This window comes from Pinus tabuliformis, chromosome J, assembly GCF_031772625.1.
Source record: "Pinus tabuliformis cultivar Carrire ecotype Pingquan chromosome J, CPIR1, whole genome shotgun sequence".
Classification (NCBI taxonomy): Eukaryota; Viridiplantae; Streptophyta; class Pinopsida; order Pinales; family Pinaceae; genus Pinus; species Pinus tabuliformis.
The window spans coordinates 1,071,561,026-1,071,586,498 of NC_142295.1; the positions used below are offsets into that span (position 1 = coordinate 1,071,561,026).

At 39.3% G+C, this 25,473-nt stretch overlaps 1 protein-coding gene across 1 annotated transcript in view; it reads left to right on the forward strand.

Moving 5' to 3' along the window:
- SEC8 (subunit of exocyst complex 8) overlaps positions 1 to 25,473 on the forward strand; it is a 438,983-nt gene that overhangs the window by 230,479 nt on the left and 183,031 nt on the right. The window contains exons 13-14 of the mRNA XM_089379035.1: positions 15,599 to 15,729; positions 15,849 to 15,898. Of these exons, the coding sequence (XP_089235161.1) occupies positions 15,599 to 15,729; positions 15,849 to 15,898 (181 nt within the window). The remainder of the gene's footprint in view (positions 1 to 15,598; positions 15,730 to 15,848; positions 15,899 to 25,473) is intronic.

Below are 25,473 nucleotides of genomic sequence, written 5' to 3' on the forward strand. Positions count from 1 at the left end.
TCAGGAGCACTTCCAGGAGGGCCATAGGTCTTATCTTCCTTCTACTTTGGGGCTGTAAGGAATATTGGAGGGCTGGAAATAGCCCTGGACAGTAGAGGAATGAGGATAGTCTAGCTTGAAGGGAGGCCACAACCAAAGAAGGAATCCAAGTGTTGTGGAAAAGGGTTGTAGCAGCTTATCATCAAGCCCTAACTAGATAATCAGAAAGCAAAAGCCTCTACAATAGTATGACTCAAACCTTGGAGGGTGCTCTAGATTTGCAGCCATCTATTTATCTAAGAAGCGGTGATATTGATCTTCAAAATTGGCAGTTAAATATCGACCTTGAATTATTGTACTCTCTCTCTGCTGAGCATTTGATATTAATAATAAGAAGAATTGATCAAGGGTTTTCCCCATCTTGGGGTTTTTCCTTGGCTTATGCCATATCCTTGTGTTCTCTTGCCTTGGCTTGCCTTCTTCATTTATCGTTTGTGTTCTTTCTTTAGTTACCGTTAATATGATGACAAGTTATGTGATTGTCAATAAAATAAATTGATAAATGGGCTATATGAAACGTTGAAGTAACTATCCTATGCAAAGAGCATGTTAACCAAAATTTAACACCAATCCATGATGCCACTATTCATGTGCTTCCCCTTCCAAATGTAAAGTGGCGAATTGGATAGCGTCTGTTTCTAGCATAGGATTGAGTCGGAAATAGGTGTCCAATTTTTACACCCAAGCTCTTGATGAACATTTAGATGACCCATGAAAAGAAGGGAGGGATAGTTTACTTACCTTGTGCATTAGATCAAAATTTTGGAGTCCCTTGGGTCTATTCGGTATTTGAAGTTGCAAAATTCTTGGAATGACAAAGCAACCCAGGTATTTTATCCTAGTGTTGCATACTCCTTAAGGTAATCATCAAGTTTGCATTTTTCTCTACTCCTGATTTTTCGTTCTTTGATTATTTAAAAATTGAGGAAGTAACAATCTGTAACTTCTTCCATTGGCTGCCCTGGTGTTAGTGCATGTAGTGAGACCAGGGTTATGGTTATTGCTACCTTTAGTGGATGCCATGTTACTCTTGGGGCTAATTGTTGTTGTCTTTGAGCTAGCAACCGAGCTATTTCTTATTGCCATTGAATTAACTATTGTCCTTGCTGCTGCCATTGTAATATCAAATTTGGCATGTCTTTCTATCCATGAATCAATACATGTAAGAGATCCTTGGAATCTGGTCCTCCTCATTCTTCCCTATCCCCCATGGCTGTGTTGCGGTTTACAAGTTTACGTTATTCTTTCTAACTGTAACATTACTTGTAACCCCTAGAATCATACAATGCTTATACACTCACAAGCTGACAAAATTCCAACTCCGATTCCATTGTAATGTCCTAGGAAATTTTTCCCTAGGTTTTTGTTAAATAACTAGGGTTTTACAAAAAAAACTTCTTTTTCTTTATTCAATAATGAAATCGATAATTCATTCAATAACATAGCATATGAATGAGCAATATAAAGTCCAGTAAATAGCACTAACTTCTCAACAACAATATTCCATTCAACACAATACCATGATTCAACCAATCCACAGATTTAGCAATAGTCCTTGTGTAAACTTCAAATTCAACAGAGCTTGATCAATAAACAATTGTGCCCTAAATGACTTGAGATATATTATACTGATTCACAAACTATGTAGCTAGTAATGTCTTTCGAATTGTCTAAATAGTCACATGACGAGCCCTGATTTTGCTACAGGGAATTAATTGAGTGCCACTAGAATTTAGGGCTGAATTACCTCAAGATGGTGAGCGAGCTATATGAGAGGATGATTGAGCTCTATCTTAAATCAACTCAGAACTCCTTCAAAACTGTCTTAGGGTCATTGTATTGTCTCAGGGGGTTGCGAGTCTACCATAGTCTCTAACCAATCGACCAAAAAGCCTTAGGTGAGCATGAGTTGTGATTTGGGGAAGCTATGGCACAAGAGGATGGCACAACTTCACAATGGAGCACTTAATGTGCTCAAGCATATAGTGATAGGGCTACTAGAGTTTAGCGTAGAGAGGCATGACCCATGCAAAGGTTTCCAAGACAATTTTCCCACCCAGTGACAACAGATCTAAGAATGTTTTGGATCTTATACATTCGGACATATGTGCACCCATGTCTTCCATATCCCTCAATGGCTACAATTATTATGTCACATTTATTAATGATTACTCCATGAAGACCTAGATTTATTTCCTCAAAACCAAGGACGAGGTCTTTGGCAGATTCCAGGGGTTCAAAGCTTTTGTGGAGAATTAGATTGGGAGAAAGATTTAGGTGTTGCGATCAGACATTGGAGGTGTGTACACCTCGATTGCTTTCATTGAGTTTTGCGAGAGTGCATGGATCAAAAGGGAGCTGATTATTCCTTATAATCCTTCACATAACAGAGTAGTCGAGAGGAAGAACTAGACTATAGTTGGGGCTGTGTAGGAAATGTTGCATCATCAGGGGCTGTACGTGTTTTGGTGGACTGAGGCTTGCAATATTGCAATGTACATTCAATTTATGAGTTGTCATAGGGTTTTGGGGAGGATGACTCCTGAGGAGGCATACACAGGCATGAAACGGGATGTGGGACACTTCAGGATGCTTGGGTGTTTAGTGTACTATCGCTTTCCTTTTGAGAAGAGAATGAATTTGGAACCGTCTACCAAGAAGGGTATTTTCGTTGGATATAGTTAGATTCCAAAGCCTACCGTGTATACATACCAATGCTCAGGAGGATAATGTTGCGCAAGGATGCACAATTTGAGGAGGAGAGGGATTTTAGGAAGTCCACATAGGATGATGATCTAGTACATGCAAGAGGTCAGGACTCACAGGGATAGAAGCAGGGGAGGAGATAGGATCCAGATCCACGGGTACAAAGTACAAACACAGGTATAGGCACTGATACACAGGCTATACAAGAGGTTGGGGAGTAGGGAGATCTTGTTTTGTAGGATGAGCATTCCACATCAGGTAGGAGGCGACCTACGTGGGTTGTGCAGACACTTTGAAATGGAAAGGATGTGCGGCCTTCTACGTGTTGGAAATGTAACTAGTTTCGGTCTTCATAATTGTTATTGTACTCATTTCAATATGTATCTTATGTAAACAAACAAGAAAAGAAAGAAAAAGATATTATTTTAAAGCATGGGTTTCATGCTCGTTGTTGATGGTCTTCAAGGTAAAGGCATGTTGTTCGTGCTTCTAGGGTTTGTTAGGTCATAGGATTTATTGTCATGAGTCAATGGAGTCAACATCATGTTTATAAGACCCTTCCGAGCAAGATGTAATTTGTAAAAGAATTTATTTTGTGTCTAGAAAGTCCTAGAAACCTCCAAAGTATAAGTTGGCCTTGGAAACTATGATTCGGCCTAAAGAAGAGAATTTGACCCCTTGGAAAGGATATATAAAGGAGTAGATTCGACCTCATTTGGCATGCACTCACACACAAGTTTGATCTATCAAGAAGTTCGATCTGGAGCTAGCAAGCAAGAAGAAGGACAACAAAGGTCTAGAAGGTAAGCATAAGCAAGAAGATTTGTTTTTGGGCTCTAACTCTCTCACACGTGTGAAGATCCAGGGTTTCTGCAGCTTCCAAGATGGTCGAAATTGCAAGCGATCAAGTTGCTAGAAGAGCAAATATCTTGACGTGACCTCGTTGACCTTGGGAGAAACTATCTCGCTTGAAGGAGGAACTCTTGAAGAGTCGAATGAGGGTTTTTGTAGCAGCTGCAGAGCCGAAGTTGTAGGTCGAAGTTGTAGTGACGAAGTTGGGGTCGAAGTTGTAGCTGGAAGCTGTTGAAGCAAGATCAAGATTTGTTGATTTGATCTACTTGAAAAGATTTCTTGAAGGGTTGACTTATTACTTAGGGGAGGACTTGGTCTAGCGTTTGGTCTTTGTTGTCTCATTTGAAGCAGGTTCTATAAGAAGAGAAGTGTTTTTCTGGGTTTTCCCTTGGAGGGGTTTTGCCCTGGCTTGGAGCCTAATATCCGTGTCCATTGTCTTTACTGTTTTGATCTTGATATTTGTTTGATGAAAATATCTAATAAAGAAACACAAGAAGATAATTAAAGTTCATAAGCAAATATTAAGGAATAAGGAAAATCTGAATTGATAGCTGCCATGTTGCATTTTCCAACATGGAATTAGAGCTAAGGTGAACAAGAAGGCAACTGGAAGGATCATCTTTTGGACACAAGAAGGGTTTGCAAAGGGGAATCATTTGCAGAAGACTACATCAAGCCCTCATCAAAAGAAAGCCTAAAGAGGAAGATTACAAGAAGGTTGTTGATCTCTCCTAGGAGGAGATCTATTCAAAGGCTCATTGAAAGACATCTTTGAAGGAAGCATCAAAGGATCTTGGCATTATTCATCACTCTTGGAAGCTGTTGCTAAAGGTATCCTAGAAGACATATTTCTAGGACATCATTGAAGTCTCATTGAAGATCTTGAAAGCCTTGAGATAGTTGGATACATCATCAGAGAATGGAAGACTCTTGGTTTACAAGTAAGTATCATATTATTCTATGTCTGAATATACATGTCATATGGGTTCTGTCTACAAGGAGAGCAATAAGTTCATTGGCTTAGCAAATTTCCTAGCACGGAAGAAAAGTATTGACCTAACACTTACAAAATAGGAAGTAAGGGAATATGTCCTCAATGAAGTTATTGAGCCTAGCAAAGACAAGACTCAAGAACAAGCAAAATACAAGAAAGGGGAAGTAAGGGCACACATGATCATTGTGGAATCTATTAAAGGTCATCTTGTTCTGTTTGTTACTAACTTGAAGGCTTCAAAGGCTATGCATGACAGGCTAATAAATTTGTACTCTATAGGTACATAAAGTCAAAAGATGTCTTTGAGAAATAAACTATATAAAATAAAGAAGTGGAAGGATGAGGACATGGCCTTTTTTCTTATGAAGATTTCTCAAATAAGAGATCAGTTGTAGGGGCTTGAGGAGACAATTTCTAATTCTAAAATGACCATATGTGTACTAAATGCTTTGCCACCAGAATGGAGCAGTTTTGCAACAAGCATCTACTCTAAGAAAGACTCAACTCCTTTTGATGAGTTGTGGGCTCAATGCATCTTGGAAGAAACTAGAATCAAGGCAAAGGATGATATTGAATCAAATGAACAGTCTCAAGCCTTCATTGTGAGGACCAAGAAGCTGAAGAAGGGAAAATTTGGAAAGTCCAAGAAGAAGCCAGATATGTCCAAGGTTCAATGCTTTGGGTGCAATGAATATGGACACTTTAAGAGGGACTGTCCAAACAAGTAGAACAACAAAAGAAAGGAAAGAAGTGAAGCTCACACAATTGAGGAGATGGGAGAACCTGAGAAGAAGCCGAAGAAAGAAGATGTCAAAGATCTTTACTATTGAAGAAGGCATCCTCCCTGTCAGGTTCTTTAGGAAGTTGGTCTTCCTTTAGAATAACATGCATTGTTGTTTGCTCTAAGAGAATCTTGGTTTTGTAAATGCATAGAATCATAGATAGAAGCATGTGATAATAGCATATTTAGAATCTACTTGATTAAGTTGCTTTGTAGGAATCATCTAGTCTTTCAAGAATGAGAAGCTTGGGACCATTTTGCATAGAGTTAGTCATTTTCCAACATTGTCCAACATTATGTTAGAGGCCGTCATTTTGCTAAGATGGATCATCAAGATCCAATAAGAACAATTTTGAAGAGGTTCTTGGAAGAAGTATTATGACAAGGTTAGTATATATTCCATATAACATGGAAACGATACTCTTGAAGGATGAAGGAATGCAGTTGGTCAAGTTACAGGGTCGTTTTAGGGAACATAGTTAGATGATTGAATGAAAGCATATCATTGCATTTTTGAAGTATCCCTTGGGTAGGATTCATGTGTACAAAATCCTGTAAAAGTTGGTCACAAAATATGCTTAATATGCTTATATCATGCTTAAGAGAAGAATTTTGATTTACTTTAGAATGAATAAAAGATTAAATACTTTCTCATTAGAATTTATAGAATAATGATCAACATCCAGTATAACTTGGTAATCAAGTTTGATCCTTGGGCACTCTGATGCTTGAAGGAAGATTCAAGTGGAGATGGACCATGAGGATGTTGATGCTTTGATGAGAAGGTCATCATGAGGTAAGTCAAATATTAATAATTTTTGGTTATTAGGTTAACATTTTGTTTTGCTACTTGGAAATATATTGCAGGAATATATGATGAATGTTGAGGCAAGCTGAACATATGATTTTGGCAATTATGAAGTCAGGATGTGTTCATTTTGGGATTAAAAGGTAGGAGTGCGAGAAGATAACCTAAAGGTCAAGTTCATACAACAAGAAGAAGATCACTTTCATAAGGAAGCTGTGATCGACTTGAGGTTTGGAAACGCTGAATGTAATGCCTTCATTGATGATAACAAGATGAAAGTGATGTGCAGGATTGATGATCTGGATCCTATCACAAGAAAGATGGCTCTGTGATACCCAGGATGAAGGAAAGCTCGATTGAATGAGATGCGAAGGAAAGCGGGAGCCATGTAGAATAGACAATTGATTCTCTTATGGAGTCAAGCTATAAGGCTTGTGGTGTTGACTTCCCAAATAGAAAGGAAGTCTGGAATCTTCTCTAGATTTGAGAGGGAGTAAAGGAGTCTCCTTAAAACAGGAGCAAGGATCTATTCCCTAATCAAGAAGGAATAGAGATATCGTCTATGGTTGAGAGGGAGTGATGTTGGACATCACATGTGCATTCTTTTCTTCATGTGTCATGCACTTGACTAGGACTAACAACCGTAAGTCTAAGTGAAGGCCTTGAAGAAAGAATGGTGGAGGATTGGATAAGCATCTATGGTTTCCTTGAGGATAGAGCATCCAAGAAAGGAAAGGTACTGCCACTCTTTGAGGATGGGACAAATATCCAAGATAAGAGTGGTTGAAGAGGAACGATATTAGTTGAGGATTGGAGGTAAAAAATCCAAGATAAGTGTGAAAATTCAAAATCCCCGAATCCGATTACAGCAACTGATTTAGGTTCTTCTATTTGTTAAATAACTGAACAAATTATTTACGGTGTTCTACGGTAAATATAAAAAATAATACACTGCAACCTTCACAAATACAATACCGTGGAAGAAAAATAGTGCTGAAGAGTAAAATAACACACATAAATAACATTGTTCTTTTTGGACCAATGTCCCTGGAAAAGCCCAACTTGGGAAAACCGGTGCAGCAGTTGAGGGTTTTATTTATTATGCAGTAGTAAATCTGAGTACAAATCTATGGAGGCTCAAATGTAGCTTTCCATACAGAGAAATAACTGATAGGAGATCTAGTGAGAGAAATCTCACTCCCACTGGTGATCCGGCACTGACCTTGGCTCAAGGTGAGCTGCTCCTTGCTGCCTCTGCATCACCCAACTCGGACCAGTGTGTCTCTTGCTGACTGATCAATTGCTACTCTGGAAACTCGATCTTCCTGGCCTCCGGGCTCCCACTTTGGCTTCTGGCACTGAATTTTGACTTCTCCTCAGCAAATTACGAATCTCCCTCTGAAGCTCTGCGCTGCCTCTCTGCATTGCGTTAGCCTCTTTGTGGACTTCTCTGTCTCTTTGCGATGCACTCACTAGACTGGAAAAACATCCTTTCAGCCTTACTACCCCTGCCCCCTCTCTCACTGCTTTGACTTTACTGAATCACCTCCGACAATTCACAGCTGCTACTCTGGAAATCGATTTCCCAAGAAAATCGAATTTTTGGTGGCTCCAAGTGTGTTCTACAACCCCCATTGAATTTCTTCTTATAATCTTTCGTTGAGGCTTCAATGACCAAGATTAAAATATAATCGATGGCTAAGATTAACTAGAACTCGATCCATGTCTTCTTCTAGAAGATTCTCACCATGACTTAATTAATACCCTTTAATTAATCAGTTTTCCTAAGTTTGGACTTAGGTATCTCGGTGATCATCGTGAAATCCGATCTACTCATATTGCTGTTGTTACTGCTTTGCTGATGCTTCTGCAGTGTTGCTGCAACTATTGAATAATGAGTCTGATCTTCCTAGATCCTAAAGTACTAGATTCCATAGGGCTACTCCCTCTGAAACTAGACTCCCTCTGAGTCTCGATCTCCCTATGGGAAATCTCTCTACTCCCTCCTGGCAACTTACACAGTCCTCCTGCACTGGAAACTGGACTGCAAAGCTCTGCGCTGGGAATCTCTTGGTTGGAACTGCCCCTGCATATTGCAACTGGGCAATTCACATTGCCTGTGTCACTGCAACTAGTTCTGCAATTGTGTTCCAGGAACTGACTGCAACTAGCTATGCAACTGTCATTTGAATGACTAGCTGCGTCTGCTGACACTGTGATCCTCCTGCTACTAATTCTGTTGGGCTCTTGTAGCAAGGATACTGATCCATGTGAGAAATTTGCAGCAACTGGATCTAATCTGCTACTCTTCCATGGATCTTGCCCATCTGTAGCCATCTTTGCAAAAAGTCAAATTCCTTCTCTTCTCCTCTGCACAACTGCTGACTGGCTTTACGCACTTCCTGCTAGAGTGGGCGAATCTAACTACTGCTGCTCTGCAAGAGAATTTGAACTTCTAGGCTAGAAGTTCCCTGAGGAAAGAATTCCCTCAGTGTGTGCTCTTCCTCCGTCCAGACGCTATTTCGCACTAGCAAACTTCTGTAAAATATCTGCGTCCCAGCTAAAGATCTGCTCTACAAGGAAACTGCTACTACTCCCACTGCCTCTGGCAATCTTCGATCTGGAAAATTTAGTTTCTTTGTCGACTCTCTTAGAGAAAGAAATTTTCATCAAAAACCAACCCTCTTGAGGGTTTCGAACTGCCGCCAATGCAAACATTCGAACCTCCTCCTCTTCTGCTACCAAGCTCTCCGACTTCTATTTGTGCTATGTTTCCATGTGAAAATTTAGAAACCCCGAATCCTATTGCAGCAACTGATTTAGTTTCTTCATGGTGGACTATAGAAAAGGAAACACTCACAAACAAATGCTAGAGCAAAGCTCTAACATATTCAAACATTAGACATCCAATGTGTTTGCGAGAGAATCTGTAGGGAGTTTTATGAGTTACCATTTTCCTTAGCCTTTGATTTGATTGTATTGCTAACTCTATAGAACAACATTATCCTCACGATGCCACCTAAACCTAGAAGAAGTTGGCAGAAATAAAGGAAGATAGAGGTTGTTGGAGGAAGGAGAAAAAGAAAAGAACATTACATAGCTAGCTATTCTATATATAGCATTTTGAGAGTTTAGTAACGGCGGGATGTCTTCCATCCGACTTTCCTTGGTGCAGCCTGCTTGATGCAATGTTGGCAGGTTTGGATAACACACCCATGAACTTTTGATAGGAGGTTGTGGTTTGTTAAATAATGGAACAAATTATTTACTGTGTTCTACGGCAAATATCGAAACTAATAGATCACAACCCTCACAAATACAATACTACGGAAGAAAAATAATGCTGAAGGATAGAATCACACACACATAAATAACACTGTTATTTTTGGACCAATGTCCCTGGAAAAAACCAACTTGGGAAAACCGATGAAGCAACTTAGGGTTTTATTTTTTTATGTAGTAGTAAAGCTTAGTACAAAACTATGGAAGCTCAAATCTAGCTTTCCATACAGAGAAATAACTGACAGGAGATCTAGTGAGAAAAATCGCACTCCCACCGATGATCCGACACTAACCTGGGCTCAAGATGAGCTACTCCTTGCTGCCTTTGCGTTGCCTCTGCGTCACCCTGCACAGATCTGTGACACCCAACTCAGACCAACGCCTCTCTTGTTGACTGATCAATTGCTACTCCGGAAACTCGATCTTCTTGGCCTTCGGTCTCCCACTCTGGCTTTTGGCACTGAATTTCGACTTCTCCTCAGCAAATTACGAATCTCCCTCTGAAGCTCTGCGCTGCCGATCTGTGGAATTCTCTGTCTCTCTGCTATGCACTCATCGGACTGGAAAAACTTCCTTCCAACCTTACTATCCCTGCCCCTCTCTCACTGCTTCGACTTTACTGAATCACCTTCGGCAACTCAAAGCTGCTACTTTGGAAATTGATTTCTCGGAAAAATCAAATTTTTGGTGGCTCCAAGTGTGTTCTCCAACCGCCATCGAATTTCTTCTTATAATCTCTCGTTTAGGCTTCAGCGACCATGATTAAAATATAATCGATGGCTAAGATTGACTTGAACTTGATCCATGTCTTCTTCTAGAAGATTCTCACCATGAGTTAATTAATACCCTTTAATTAATCAATTTTCGTATGCTTGGACTTAGGTCCCATTAAAAAAAAAAAGATTAATTATTTTAGTTAAGTCGTCTCTAGGTGGAATTTCCAGAAATGATTTATGGGTTTTGGAGAATACATATATTCTAGCCTCTCCATCAAATTTTGTGGCTAGTACACATTCGATGCTACAAAAATCAACAATAAGTATAGTCCTAAAAGGACATACGTTGTGAACATTCGAATGGGGTATGTGCCTTGTAGAGGTAGTGCGGTATCACACATAAAGCCTACCGAAATAATGGTCTTGAATAAAGTTGAGCTTGTCTATTTAGGCCTCAAAGACAGCGCTGGTCATAATATTGATGCTTATAGTTGGCTTATCAATCCGACTCGTCTTATGAGAAGTCATCAATTTGAGAATGATGTTGTATTGGTTGTACAATTATGAATACCTCCCTAGTTAAGAGGGAATGTTAGAATTGTAACTAGTTTTGGTATTCATAATTGTTATTGTACTCATTTCAATATGTATCTTTTGTAAACAAACAAGAAAAGAAAGAAAAAGTTATTATTTTAAAGCATGGGTTTCATGCTCCTTATTAACGATCTTCTTGGTAAAATCATGTTCTTTGTGCTTCTAGGGTTTGTTAGGTCATAAGATTTATTGTCATGAGTCAATGGAGTCAACATCTTGTTTATAAGACCCTTCCAGGCAAGATGTAATATGTAAAAGAATTTATTTTGTGTTTAGAAACTCCTGGAAACCTCAAAAGTACAAGTCAGCCTTGGAAACTACAAGGCGGCCAAAAGAAGGGAATTTGACCCCTTGGAAAGGATATATAAAGCAGTAGATTCGACCTCATTTGGCACTCACTCACACACAAGTTCGATCTATTAAGAAGAAGATCGATTTGTAGCTGAGAAGCAAGAAGGAGAGAGAAGGTCTAGAAGGAAAGAAGAAGCAAGAAGGAGAGAAAAGATCTAGAAGGAAAGAAGAAGCAAGAAGATCTGTTTTTGGGCTCTATCTCTCTCACACGTGCAAAGATATAGGGTTTCTGCAGCTTCCAAGAAGGCCAAAATTGCAGGTCCGAATTGCAGGAGATCAAGTTGTAGTATCAAATTGCTAGAAGAGCAAATATTTTGTCCTGATCTCATTGACCTTGGGAGAAACTGTCTCGCTCAAAGGACGATCTCTTGAAGAGATGAATTAATGTTTCTGTAGCATCTGCAGGGCTGAAGTTGTAGGGTCGAAGCTGCAGGGACAAAGATGGGGTTGAAGTTATAGCTGGAAGTTGGTTGAAGCAGGATCAAGCTTTGTTGATCTGATCTACTTGAAAGGATTTCTTGAAGGGCTGACTTGGTACTTAGAGGATGACTTGGTTTAGGGTTTGGGTTTTTGTTGTCTCATTTGAAGCAAATTCTATAAGAATAGAAGAGTTTTTCTGGGTTTTCCCCTTAGAGGGGTTTTGCCTTTGCTTGGAGCCTAATATCCATGTCCACTGTCTAAACTGTTTTGATCTTGATATTTGTTTGATGAAAAGATCTAATAAAGAAACACAAGAAAACAATTAAAGTTCATAAGCAAGTATTAACGAATAAGGAAAATCTATATTGATAGATACCATATTGCATTTTGCAACACTAAGAGGCCTACCAGGGAGGGTAGGCCACCTCAAAGTTATACTAGCTACATGGTGCTCATGAAGAAGTTGATAGATGCACACCCGTTCAGTTTTCAAGAGGCTACTACTGATTGGTAGGTTTGGCAAGATGCCATGGTGGAGGGGTTTGCCTCCATCATGAAGAATTATGTCTAGGAGATAGTGCCATGGTTGAAGGGCAAAAGGGTGGTTGGATCATGATGGATGTACAAGATTAAGGATGCAACTGATGGGAGCGTAGAGAAATTCAAGGCATGCTTCGCGGCTAAGGGGTGCTTACAGCATGAGGGAGTTGACTATCAGTAGACATTCACCCCTATAGCCAGATATACTTCGATTCACGTTGTTATTTCTATAGCAATAGAGATGGGTTAGAAAGTGCTTCAAATGGATGTCAAGACTACCTTTCCTCAATAGGATCGTTGAGGAAGAAGTCTAAATCTTGAGGGTTTGAGGTGCATGGGAGGGATTCCCATGTTTGCAGGTTGAAAAGAGGCACTCTACGGGTTCAAATAGATGCCTCGGGCATGTTACTCTGGCATAGTGATGATGCTTGTGACAATTGTAGCATTAGATGTTGGACATGTCCTTGAATCCTCTATTGTTGTTCTTGAATCCTTGATTGTTGTTCTTGAATCCTTGACCTTGCTTTCTTGACTTCCAATTTGAGGGCTTTCTTTTCTCTTTCTTCTTCTTGGCTTGAGCAGAAAATGCAATAGGTTCTCTTTCCTGATGCTTTTGAATTCTCCCTCTAGAACTCATCTTGGACTCTGCTTGAGTGCACTTCCCTAATAGCTCATCAAATGTGTGAAACTTGTCATTGTTGCTAATAGTTGTGATAAATGTTTCCCACATCATAGGAAGACCTCTAAGTGAGGTCAGCACCAACTCTTTATTAGATATAATCTCACCAACAGACAAAAGTTGATTCTTGAGTTGAGATATCCTCATGAAGTATGCTTGAATGGTCTCACCCTTGTTCATCTTGATGTCCTTGAGTTGATTCTTCAAAGCAAGAATATGGCTCAAGTTGTTGACTTCATACATCCCAATCAACTTATCATATATTTCCTTGGACTTCTTCAACTTGGATACATAAGTGATGAAATGATCTCTCAAAGAATGAATAATGATTTTCTTAGCTTTGATCTCACTTTTCTTACACTTGGACTTGGCAGCAATAGTTGCATTCTCCGGGGCTCAGGTACCTTGCCTTCAACATATTCCATAACATCATTCTCTTCCAAAGTCAAATCCACCCTAGCTCTCCAAACAACAAAGTTGGAGTCGTTCAACTTCTCCTCTAACTTGAAGTATGAGGTAGACATCTTGATCAAGTCAAATGAACTTCAACAACACATAAGATTTCTTCGACGGGGTGATTTCTCGTCTCCTTGGGCTTGTCTTCACCTCAACTCTAATACCATGCTAATTTTCACAATGTTCTATGTTGTAAGAATCACTTAAACATTTTCTTCTTTTAGTAGCAATCACTTTTCCAATTTATTTTCAATCACCCAATAACAGTAAGCAATTGTAGATAGAACAGTAAACAATATGCACAATAGAAGACAACCAAGATCAATGAGACAGAGATTTAGGTTAGAGAGCAGTGAGAAACCCCACGAGGGGAAAAGCCCAACCAGATTCTTCTATTAGATATTCATCAAATGTTCAGCAAAGATACATAGTCCATGTACTTTCATCAACGATAGTCAAAGTCAAAGCCTTGACTTCCAAGTCAACCAATCCAATAACCAATCAAATATGAGAGATAAAGTCAAAGTCAACATTGCTCAGAAAACTTTGGTCAACCAGTCAAAGAATGCATCCTCTTTTCCTCTGTCAAACAGTAAACCTAGTCAAAACAGATCCAAGATTCCTCCTGCAATTGGGTCAAGGTCAACAGTCAACTTGTGGTCTAGCCCTAGCTTCAGATCTGCTGTTAAAGATGGTCAGAGTGCCCAGAAGAATTCACTCAACATCTTAGTCAAAGTGGCTTTCCAGAAAGATCAGATTTCTGTCAAACCAAGTCAAAGTCACCCCAAGTCAATGGTGGTCAAAGGGGGGCTGAAAAACAGAAAGTTAACACAGTCAAACAAAAGTCCTCTTCCTTTCACACATGTGAAGTCAACCTGTAATATTTCAGAGATGTACGAACCAAATGATGAAGATGTGATGAGTGATGTGATGCCTCCAAGTGAAGTCTACTTAGGTCAATTTATGTGAGTTAAGAGGTTGAATTTCTCTCTCTAGGCTGACTTGCACTTTTCAAGTTGACTTGGACCGGCATTAAAAATGATATTTTTCTATGTGCAAGAGGTGTCTCCTTAGGGTTTGTTGGCCTCCTCCAAGCAGGGAATTGCTCCCTCAGCTACCAATCTTCAACAGATTTTGGGGTTGTTTATATATGCTCTGCTTGTGTGTATCCCCGCTCCTGTGAATCACCATCCGAGAAATTCGGTGGAACATTGCATTTTGAGATTGAGGGTTAGGGTTTTGGCTCAATGACAACTATAAAAGTGAGCCTAAGGGAGGAGAAAGACACATTGTATCATTGTGAGAGTGATTTTGTCAAGTGGAGTGAGAATGTTAAGGCTAAGGAGAAGGAAGAGTTGCAGCTAGGAAATTCCAGTGGGAGAGTTTTGAAGTGATATTACTCATCCTACTACCAGCCATAGCCGGATGAGCATAGCGACGAATGAGCATAGCCACTGCCCACCACCTTGACCCTATAACTCCTACTCAACCCTCAAAACTATGCCCTCTACCTCAACCTACAACTCCTACTTGATCCACCTCTACAACCCCCTCACCTACTTACTCCCGCCTTACTCCCATAGCTCCACTGAAGGTCCTGGAGGGGCTTGCGCTTCTGAGGGCATGGAATCAAAATAGTTGTGAGAGTGATTTTGTCAAGTGGAGTGAGAATGTTAAGGCTAAGGAGAAGGAAGAGTTGCAGCTAGGAAATTCCAGTGGGAGAGTTTTGAAGGGGGCGAGATATTGGAGAGAGGAGGTGGAATTTGCAGGGGGCTGTACAGCCTAGGTTAAGGACGAGTTATTCTTCCATTGTGCAGGTTGTATAGAGCTAGGAGTGAGGAGGCCAGATTGCAGGTTGGAGAAGCCAATGTTTCGAGGGGCTGAAAATTTCTGTTGGCCGAGTTTGAAGAGGTGCAAAACTTTCAGGGGGCTGAGATTTCCAGGTTCTATTTTGCTGTATAATTTCTGTATTTCTCTGAGGGCCTTTTCCCCAGTTAAGCGAGCTCTTATTTTTCCTGAGCAATTTAACCAAGCTTGAATTGGACAGTAAAAACTTCTGCTGTGTTTGTGATTGATTTTTCACTTGTGTTTCCATCGCAAATATTTTTTCAGGAAATAATTTACTAGGGTGAATAATTTTCTGGGCCTGAAATTAATTGCTAGGAATTTAAGCTGATCTGGTGTTGGAAATTTAACACTGGCTTGATTCAGTGATGATAACATGAGTTGGTTATTGATATACATGTCCAATTCAAAACAATACTGAAATTCTATTACTTTTTCGACTGTTTAAACTTTAATGCACCTTAAACTAGAATCAGAATGAATAGGTTTGCTGAGGCAAGATATGTAAATTAATTTTTGCAACATTTATTTCCAGGTGGTGATGTTATACGCCAGGGACGAGGCAGGAGGAGTTCAACTGTTGCACAGGAAGGCTATGGAACTGGAACAGTACTCCCTGAGCAAGGAATCTATCTTACTTCTTCTGTATATAGGCCTGTTCTTCAGGTTTGGCTCTTTACTTTTCCTCAAGTTACCAAACTGTTATATACCTATATGATTTCAAGATTAAAATTGGTTTTCGAATTGTAACGGTGAAGTCCTGGTGGATGTTTCCATTTGTGCAGTTTACTGATAAAGTTGCATCTCTTCTGCCTCCAAAGTATGCTCAACTTGGGTATGTATCTAATATTCAATTTAGTCTTTCTGCTTGATTTCAGATGACATTGCAGTGGCTCTCATTTCATTGATTACAAGCCTGAAGCACTTGTCTCATCAGAAACATGATAACTTTGAGAAACATGTATCTGCATATACGGCAATAGTATTACTCCTATTATGTGACAGCATTCATGTTTGCATTTGCATGGAAAGAATTTTCACTCTCAATTTCGAGTTCAGTAATCAATGGCCTATATGGCTTTAAGCTTTCATGTAAGTCTTTCTGGAGTTATGCTTGCATACATTCTATTATTATGATTATTTTTGTTTGGTGGTTCATTATCATGTTTTGGTGCCAATTTGTGAGGCTTGCCAAAAGTTGAAACCACAGTTCATGGAATCCCCTTCTTCTAAGTTTTTCTTAAATTATTGAAAAATTGCCTAATATTAATTAATAACAAGATGCCTTTATTTCTGCTTCCTAAATTTCAAATATAAGCAGTTACCGACTGACCATATCATCACTTTTCTTTCCTTTATTAAGGTTGTTTGCTGCAGTTAATTTGCTTTATATTCAGTTCTATCAGTCTCTTTGGTTCAATATTGAATGTTTTTGTTCTTTAGGAAATTTAACTGTAGCTTTCTGGTAGTTGTAGTTTTATTAAATATGTTACTTGGATCAATTATGTTACATGTATATGATCCATTAACATTGTCTAGTCAGTAGTGTGATTTAGAATTTTGATTTTTCTGCACAGTTACCTAGATTTTCATATTCACGATATCTTTTACTCAGGCAAACCCCAAGTTAGTAAATGGTCAGGGTTATGCACATGAGTCAGATGTCGAGGTCATAGTAAGATTTGTATATCTGAAATGATGTTAGGGTTATTGTAAATTTGTGTCAATAGTACTTGTGTCGATACTGTGTATAAGGCTTTAATGTGTAATTGATAGCAACAATGAAAGTGATATTTGGCAGTCATCTGAAACTTAATTATTTGAGGTTGGTTGAGGTGAATATAAGGTTGAAGTGGTATGTCCTGTGGTTTGATCATTGGCAGGCTTAGTATGTGATACATACTGTTGGTTCCATTGTTGAAAACAGTGCTCTTGGCGAAAAAGTGGTGATGGTCCAGGATACAACTTATTGGCAACAATGGTGAAATGATGAAAAATCCAGCAAAAGTGGCACACTGTAGAAGGCATTAATAAATACAAAATAAATCTTTTTTTTTTCAAATTTTTAAACATATAAACCAATGACAAATCAAATAAATACATTGCCACATAAATAGCAATGTTCCACCAAGGTTCCGGGACGAGGGGGCGAGGGAGCGAGGGGGCGTGGGAGCGGCCTATGCAAAAGCTCCCCACCATTTTTTAGGAAACGTGGGGAGCGTCAGGGTCTTAAAAACTTATAAATATAAAATATAATTTATTAATTGAGTCCACTATGACAATTTGGTTTGAATTGAAAAGATGCAAAGCATGATCATTGATATGGATATCATTATCTAAATTTCTAATATCATATAAAATAATAAATTTAAAATTCTAATTTATAATCATACATCAATGATCATACATTATAACAAAATACAAAGACAGCAATACCACCATCTTCAGCGTTCTGATAATACACAGCAAACCTCAACAATGTCGTTGTAGAAGATCACTGTAGATCTATTCTTCCTGCATCTCTGTTATCAATAAAAGATCTTAATCTCAGAATCTTAACACTTCTGTCCTCTGCAACTTCAACAATATGTTATCAAGGCAACTCTGTTCAGTTCTAGGCCAAACTGCTATAATCATTGGTGAGTTTTGCCCATCTGTACATAGTATCAATTACAAGGATATACAAAACAACAGTGTTGTGTTATGCTCGTGTGAATTCTATTGTCAATTGTATCCTTGTTGAAGAGTGACTGTTGTGCAGACTCCTGATGGCATAACAAGATGCTAATGCCTCTGTCCACTGATGCACATTTGTGTCTAGAACATTACTCATACTTCTATCATAACTCCAAAAATCTGCAATCTAAACCTGTAGCTTCCATATCTGACAATTTGGCTATATGTATTACAGCTTCTGCTCCTTTACTTTGAAACTCTTGTTTAAATTCAAATTACAATGACCTCAAGGATTACTGTAACTTGATTATACAGATACTTGTAAGACACCAGTTAGGGTTACTTAGAGAAATCAAAAATACTTCAACGTGATCGGTGTGTCTTTTAGAAAGCAAGCACTGCCACACAAAAGTTAAGTTAATTTGATGCTGAACTTCTTTGCCTTCTAATATTTCTTATCGTCACAAACTGAATTCTTCACAAGAGGGAGCCTCTGATGTTGATCATCCATAGTGAATCTTGAAGAGCCGAGCTTTTAGAGAAGCAGAGAAGCATTGATGAGTAACCACTTCAGGGATGATCTCCTCACAGAAATCCTCAAGATCTGTCTTCAATTCTGTCTAATATGTGCATGGCAGAATTCCTGCAAATAACCAAATCACATTACCAATGTGATAGCCATATCAAGGGTCCATTCTGCAATCTGCAATGTTCCAACAGATGCCATCGAGGTTCCATGCATGGGAGTGATCAGATCTAGTAATAACAACACACAGCGGCGCGAAGGCTGTGTGTGTTGTTATGTGGTCACCTTGCCGTTTTTATAACATGAAATAGCTAAATTCCAAAACCCTGTGCTTAGTTTAACTGTTAATTAAAGATTAGTTTTAGGGTTAAGTTAATTAAAATTGTTTTTTCTTGCATAAACGTGTCCCACGCCCCCCACGCCCCCCCTGCCCCCCACGTCCCCTTTTTCGGAAATGCCCCCTCAAGAAAGGGAAATGACTCCCTGGCACGTCCCCCTGAGTTTCCTCATTTTTGGGGGCGTGGGGAAACGTCCCCTACTCATCCCCAAGTCCCTGGAGCGCGGGGGAGCGAGGAAACTAGACCCCTATGCGGGGGGGGGGCGAGTCCCCGTGGAACACTAATAAATAGAGAGAAAAACACTGATATATATGATGTAGTGGATGCCAAATAAAAAATAATATATCAAAATTGATACTGAATCTTGAACCCTAATAGTTGTCCAATCAAGGACTCAAAAATGGAAAACCAATAGAAAAGGATGTCAAATATATAAATGTATGTCATCATTGTGATTCATCTACAATGACAAATCTAACAGATAGCTTTCAATTCCTTCTCCTTATGACAAAGGGTCATGGCTTGTTTTCCGCTAGAGGGTCTTGCATCATCTGTTTGAGAAGAATTGGTGGATGTAGCTGTATCACTTTGTGTAGAAGGTAGTACTAATGCTGCCACATCACTGTTGGTGCTGTCAATGTGCTCCTCTGCTGCTCCTTCCCTGCACCCTTGTGCCTGCTGCTGCTGATTGTCCTCATCTAGCCACTGAGTTGCTTCCTCGATAATTGGCGCCTCATACTCCACTCTCCACTGAGACAATATGTTAATGTTGTCCAAGGAAATTGTGTCCTCATTAGGGATTTCCTCAAGTTATCTTAGCGACACCTAGAGATTCTAGTGGACAAACTATCTGTCTATGTATCTATCTATATATAGCATCTAATAAATAAATATTAATTAATATCAAATGAAGGGACACATCCTATCTAGAAGACATCACCTAATGAAAAGACATATCCCATCAACGTCATGATTAGACAATGCGTATATATACAATCATAGAGGTCATTGTAAGTGATGTCATTCATTCTATCTTAAATTTTAATCCATTGTTTCTGTCTTCTATTGCTTTTTGTTGTCTATCCTTCTTATATTGGATGTTTTGTTCGTAAATGAAATTTGTTCATTTCATTGGTATCAAATCCAATTTTCTGATTGTGGCCTTTGGGCACAAAATTTTAGTAGAGCTTGTTTGGTTCGACATTTTGCCACATGTTCTTAGTGTTTCTCTGATATCACGACCATTGGCCACAATCAGATCTCTGGCCATTAAAAATTCAAAACTTTTGTTGTTTTTTTTTTTTGTATGTTAATAGGATTATAGTCAAATCTGTGCAACGAGTAGAACCAATGCATTTGTTTGTAAAATACATGTTGGAGCCACCATAGTTAGTGACAATTGCATTTACAGAGTCACAAGGAAGAAATTTTGAGGGACTGTCAAATTAAAAAAACAAATTTTTTGACAGTGTCAAATTAACAAAATATGGTATTGGAATATTGAAGTTGCCAACAAAAATGTGAGTAGATTGCATTGACACAACTTCGACTCTTTGTAAATTGTATCACTTGAATGAAGAGAGCATTCCCTTACTGATATGTTGTGTTGGTCTAGCCATCAGAATTTTGAATGATCAATTGGCTGACTTTGAGGTCACCACATATCATTGAAGAAGTTGGAGGCTCTAAATTTGAAACTTTAATTAACTGTATGGGTATTTTGTTAGTTTTTGTAGCGTGGGATGTGTTCTAGCCACGAAATTTGGTGGAGAGGCTAGAATACATGAGATTTCCAAGACCTAGAAATCGTTTATGGAAATTCGACCTAGAAGTGACTTAATTAGATTATTAACCAATTTTTTAATGTTTCCTAAGTCGATGAAATATTCTCCTAGATTTGTCTTCAGCCGACAACCAACACCCCACCACCAGATAGCTCGATGTGCCAGAATTCTCTGCCACCTGAGCCAACCATTGTGCGTTCTCGCCCATCTGTTATGATCGTATGTTTTAAGGTGGGCCTTCCAACCCTGAAGGTATGACTTTTTATTATGTAATTGGGTGCTTAGTCTTGCTTTTCTTGGGCACATTTGGGCGTGGATTAGTGTGGGGATTCAACAGAAAGAATGGGCTTGGATTGTACTCTTGTTCGGTTGTCCCAACTTGTTGGTTAATTTTGTATCCTAGTCCCGTGTGATCTCCTTTATTGGCTACTAGCTTTAGGAGTCACAATATATGGGAAATCGTAATTTTGGTCACGTGGTCCTGCTTCCCGACACCATATCTTTCAATCCCATCTGCTCATTTCCAACCCTTTCCACATTTTTCCCATCTGGGTCCACATTTGTCCATTGGGTCCACAAGGTGTTAGCCTCTCCCTCCTCTTGTCCACACTTTGGGTCCGGCTTGGAACGATGCCCTGAAGGTTGATGCATCTAAAAAGATAGATAAAAGCATATTTTGGCCACTTACAATAGGAAATGTACCACAAAATGCAAAAGATGGTTGGGACAAACATTTAGCGCATGGGCAAAATCCAAACATGAGCTTTGCCCCCTATTACTATAGCCATCACCCTTGTTCCTAGGGCCTCTATGAGCGCTGTAAAGACCGTAAACAGATGCAAATACAGTAAAGGGATTTATATCATGAACTTGTATACGATTTCCTGAAAATCTTACAAAAATCAACTAACAGAATTGCTGGGGTACCTACCTATGCCCTGCAGTTGAAGATGCCTCCAGCTGCATTGCTACAGTTACCAAAAGACCGAATCCAGCCAGCCAAACTGAGCAGAACTTGGCTGCTCAATTCAGTAAGCTTCTTAGCAGAAGCCGATTGTTTCCCTCGTGCCCAGAACCTCAGAACAACTCAAGCTCTTTCTGTGGATGATTTCCATACATGATGTTCCTCCTCCTTCCCCTTTTCTTCCTTCCGTTTTTCTTCCCTCTTCCCAAATCACTGTCCCGTGGTTTTATCCTGTTGTTTGGCGGTGGCCGCTCTTCCATCTGCAGCCCACCGCTCAGTCTGCTGGTGACATGCTCCTCCCTTACGTATTCCTCCCTTATCTCTTTTAAAGGTCACGAATGTATATGTTTTATGTTTTAATAAATCATATTATGTTTTATTAAAATATTCTTTTAATATAAACATTATATCATATATACGTCTTATGATTTAATATATCACATTGTGTTTTATTAAAGTATTCTTTTAATATAACATTATAACCTTATACTTCGTGCCCCTTTTAATTAATTTCTTATATATATTTCAAAATTTATTTTATTAATTTATTAATATAATTTTTATCAATAATCTGGAATATATAATTTATATAGTCCTCTTTTAATATTTACCCATACATTAAGCAATATTGATGGATGAGTAGAACCTCTATTCAAAGAAGTGTCATGGTATTTAGTACTTATAATTAATTTAGTATATAATACTAGTGCGGTGTATGCGACACATGCATATGTAGCTATCATATGCATGCACCGTATGCCTGCTATTATTCTTGCGTTCTTGATATTTATAGATAGGTCGTTACAAGCGCCCCTTGTATCATTAAGGAACCCATGATTGTCCCAACCCCTGGTGGGCGATGAACTGCCCAACCTTAAGGAGGTAATCACTGCTTCATCATACACATGATGCTCTCATCCCTTGGAGCCCCAAGCAGTAAAAGAAAGAAAAATCAATAAAAGGAAAAACACATATGAAGAAGGGTTGAAAAACACAGGCTGGGGTAATTCATGTACCATGATTGCTTCGTCCTACATCCATACACACAATGTGTGGGCTTCTCTCACTATAGCTACCCTTGTACCATGGCATGTGGCTTGGAGCCTTCCCTATTTTCCCTACTCTGTTCCATCATCACATGACACCTGCCATTTGATGGATGTACCATGGACCTTTTGCCTCCTTAGAGGTCAAAACCACTTAATAGGGTCATTTATTAATCTCTTTTGTCGAGCAAGGTAGCACCTATTCTTTCTGAAGCCTATTTGGAAGGGCATGCTAGTATGAAGTGTCAACTTTTGCCCCTGATTAGCAAGCTTATTTACTCAATTTCACTCTTGATTGGTTGTACTGGAAGGTGAGGAGACACATTGGATCTTATACATGATTGCATGTGGATCTTCATCTTGGACTTGGCCTCCCTATATGAGATCCAAGCCCTCCAGAGGGTCATAATGGCACTTGTAGGGTGAGCATTGAGAGCCCTGGGCCTTCACAACAACAGAGCATGGATTGCCACATCACGGGCTTTTTCAGCCCCACACATTGCTTGTTCGTGCCCCAACCATACAAAGATGATGATGCACTTGGACCATGTTTCCTAGCCGGCCACACACTTGCACCCAACACGTGGTAGTTGATCGACGGCCCAGATCATCTTCTAGCCCTCACTGATGGAGCATCGACTTGTTATTGAGCCAATGGAGACCCATGAGACCATTAATTTTGCCTCGCAACCACTTGGGAGTGCCACAAGATGTTTTGCTTGGAAATCAAGGGGGTACCACCTTGATCATCAGTTTTGGAGCCCTCCTCTTCCTCATGGCACAGTTAGGACTCATCTTGGCCTTCGAACAACCCTTTACACCATTATTTTATTATTTGGGCCTCATTAGGTTTGGCCTCATTAGGAAAGCATATTTTACACATGTGAGCTATTTGGTGGGCTTGTCAACAAATGGTTGTTATTTGCACATTAAAATATTATTAGGGGCTTTTTTAGGCTAATTAGACTATTCGAACTTGTGAGAGGCTCATATAAATTAAGAGACCTCATTTATAGTTGATCGTCATCATTTAGATTGGGATCTCTCTTGTAAAAAAATTTAGACCTGCAATTTGATGGATGAAATTGGATGTTTTTGATGCATTTTGATGTGTGGAATTTTCGCTATCTTATCTTGGAGCTTCAATTTGCAAAATTGATGGATGAATATATTCACATTACCTTGTAAGTTCCATTTGATGCTATATCTTTACATTGTTACATGTCTAATGTATGGAATATCTTGCCATGATCTTATATGTGCCCTAATTTAATACAGATTCATGAAAACACTGAGATTATTGAAGTATTGCATGCATTACTCATAGATAATGTGAATGAATGTTTGTAGAGGCTTGTTTTGCATATTGCATCCTCGAATCTCCATCAATCTTTGTCAAGCGAAGTATAAATATCTATTGTAGCCAAATAACTGCCCCTTTAAGGTTAGTGAATGCTACATAGGTCTCCTTGATAGAGCGAAGTTCTTAAATCAAAAGAAATCTTGACTCCATTTCTCCCAATTGACAAGGCACTGGGTCTTAATCCTAGGTGATCAACGTTAAACCCTTTTCTTTCATCCTTCACAAATAATCTGCACTAACCCCAAAAGGTCAACTAGGGCCAAGTGCGAATTGCATTGGAGTGGTCACTTTGAGGAGTGAGTTGGTAGGCTACTGCATTGTAGTTGCCTCTAGTTGCCCTCAAAATTTGAGGTAATTCCTGTGGCTAGTTTGAGAGAAATATCAAGCCCTAGCTCCAACATTGATTTTACCCTCAAACTTCATTGGTTAGTGGTAATATTGAAGGTCACTTGCACTTGAAAACCCAAAGGAAGTTAATCCTTTTGACCTTCTCCTTTTCCTTTCTTAACCTAGTAGTTGCAGTGAAGATCATTCTATGGCAATCATTGTAAGCTCTAGGCCTCGCTTGGATTTTACCTAGGTCTCTCTCTATTGGTATTTAAACCTTATATGGTTGTCAATTTCCAAAGCCCTTAGAGAGGACTTGCCTCTTTAGGAAGCCTTAGGTCTAGGAGTAACTATTGTAATTAAATAACCTTTTCTCCTAGGTCTAGGTCTCCTCATAGGTCTTTCTTGGAGAGCCATTAGCTTCCACTTGAAGCATTGAGCCATCATTTGAGCCTCTCCTTTGAATGGGCCTTGGGAAATCACGTTATACCTTGCCATTGGTACTATTATTCAAGTGACTTCCCTTTTATCGAGACTCCTCCCATCAGTGAAAGTCCATAAAGAGCAAGCAACATTGACTGAAGTGACAGTGGGTCCTTGCCCACATTGTTGTCATTTGGTCTAGTAGTTGTCCCTTAGGTACCCCTCCTAGTAGCCCTGCTAAATTGAGCATAATTCTTGATGTCCCTCTTTGCATCTTGGCTGAATGAAGGAGGGCTTAATGTACCAAAATCAATAAATTGCTCTCGTATCACACTTGCTTCAGGAGTAGTATACATCTTAGTTATAACATCAAGAAACCCCTGTTTTACCTTTTCATCATCAATAGGAAGAATTTTGTTTGGTCTTTCCATATACCACTTTGGATTAAGGGCATATGCAACCATGTGAAGGAGGTATTGAGTTTGTTCCATATTTTCTCTATCAACTTGTGGATTTCATGGAAAACTCCAAAGAAGGGTTTCTTTGGCGAATGATGTTCTTTACCTTGCCCACCATGGTATTAGTACCAGTGAAACAGGTCTCGGCGATTAATCGGCAAATCGCGATTCGGACTCGGCTCGGCCATGAACGATCTGAATTGATTCTTTGCGAGTCGGCTCGGCCATGAAAACCTAGAAACACAGAAACCTTAGCTCTGCTTCTCCATTTTTGTTTCTTCCGAAATTTCGTCTGATCTGGGGATATTAAAATGGGTATTTCGGGATTACTGTTCTCTGACCGCTTGGCCTTTCGTTAAAATATATCATTGATTGATCGAGCAAATGCACTGGTTTTAAATCAGCGGGGAGTCGTTTTGGCAGATCAGAGACCTTAATGAGCGATTGTTTAAATTCAACAGATTTTTTCAGAACTGCGTGGGTTCGCTTTAGCAGATCAACGCCC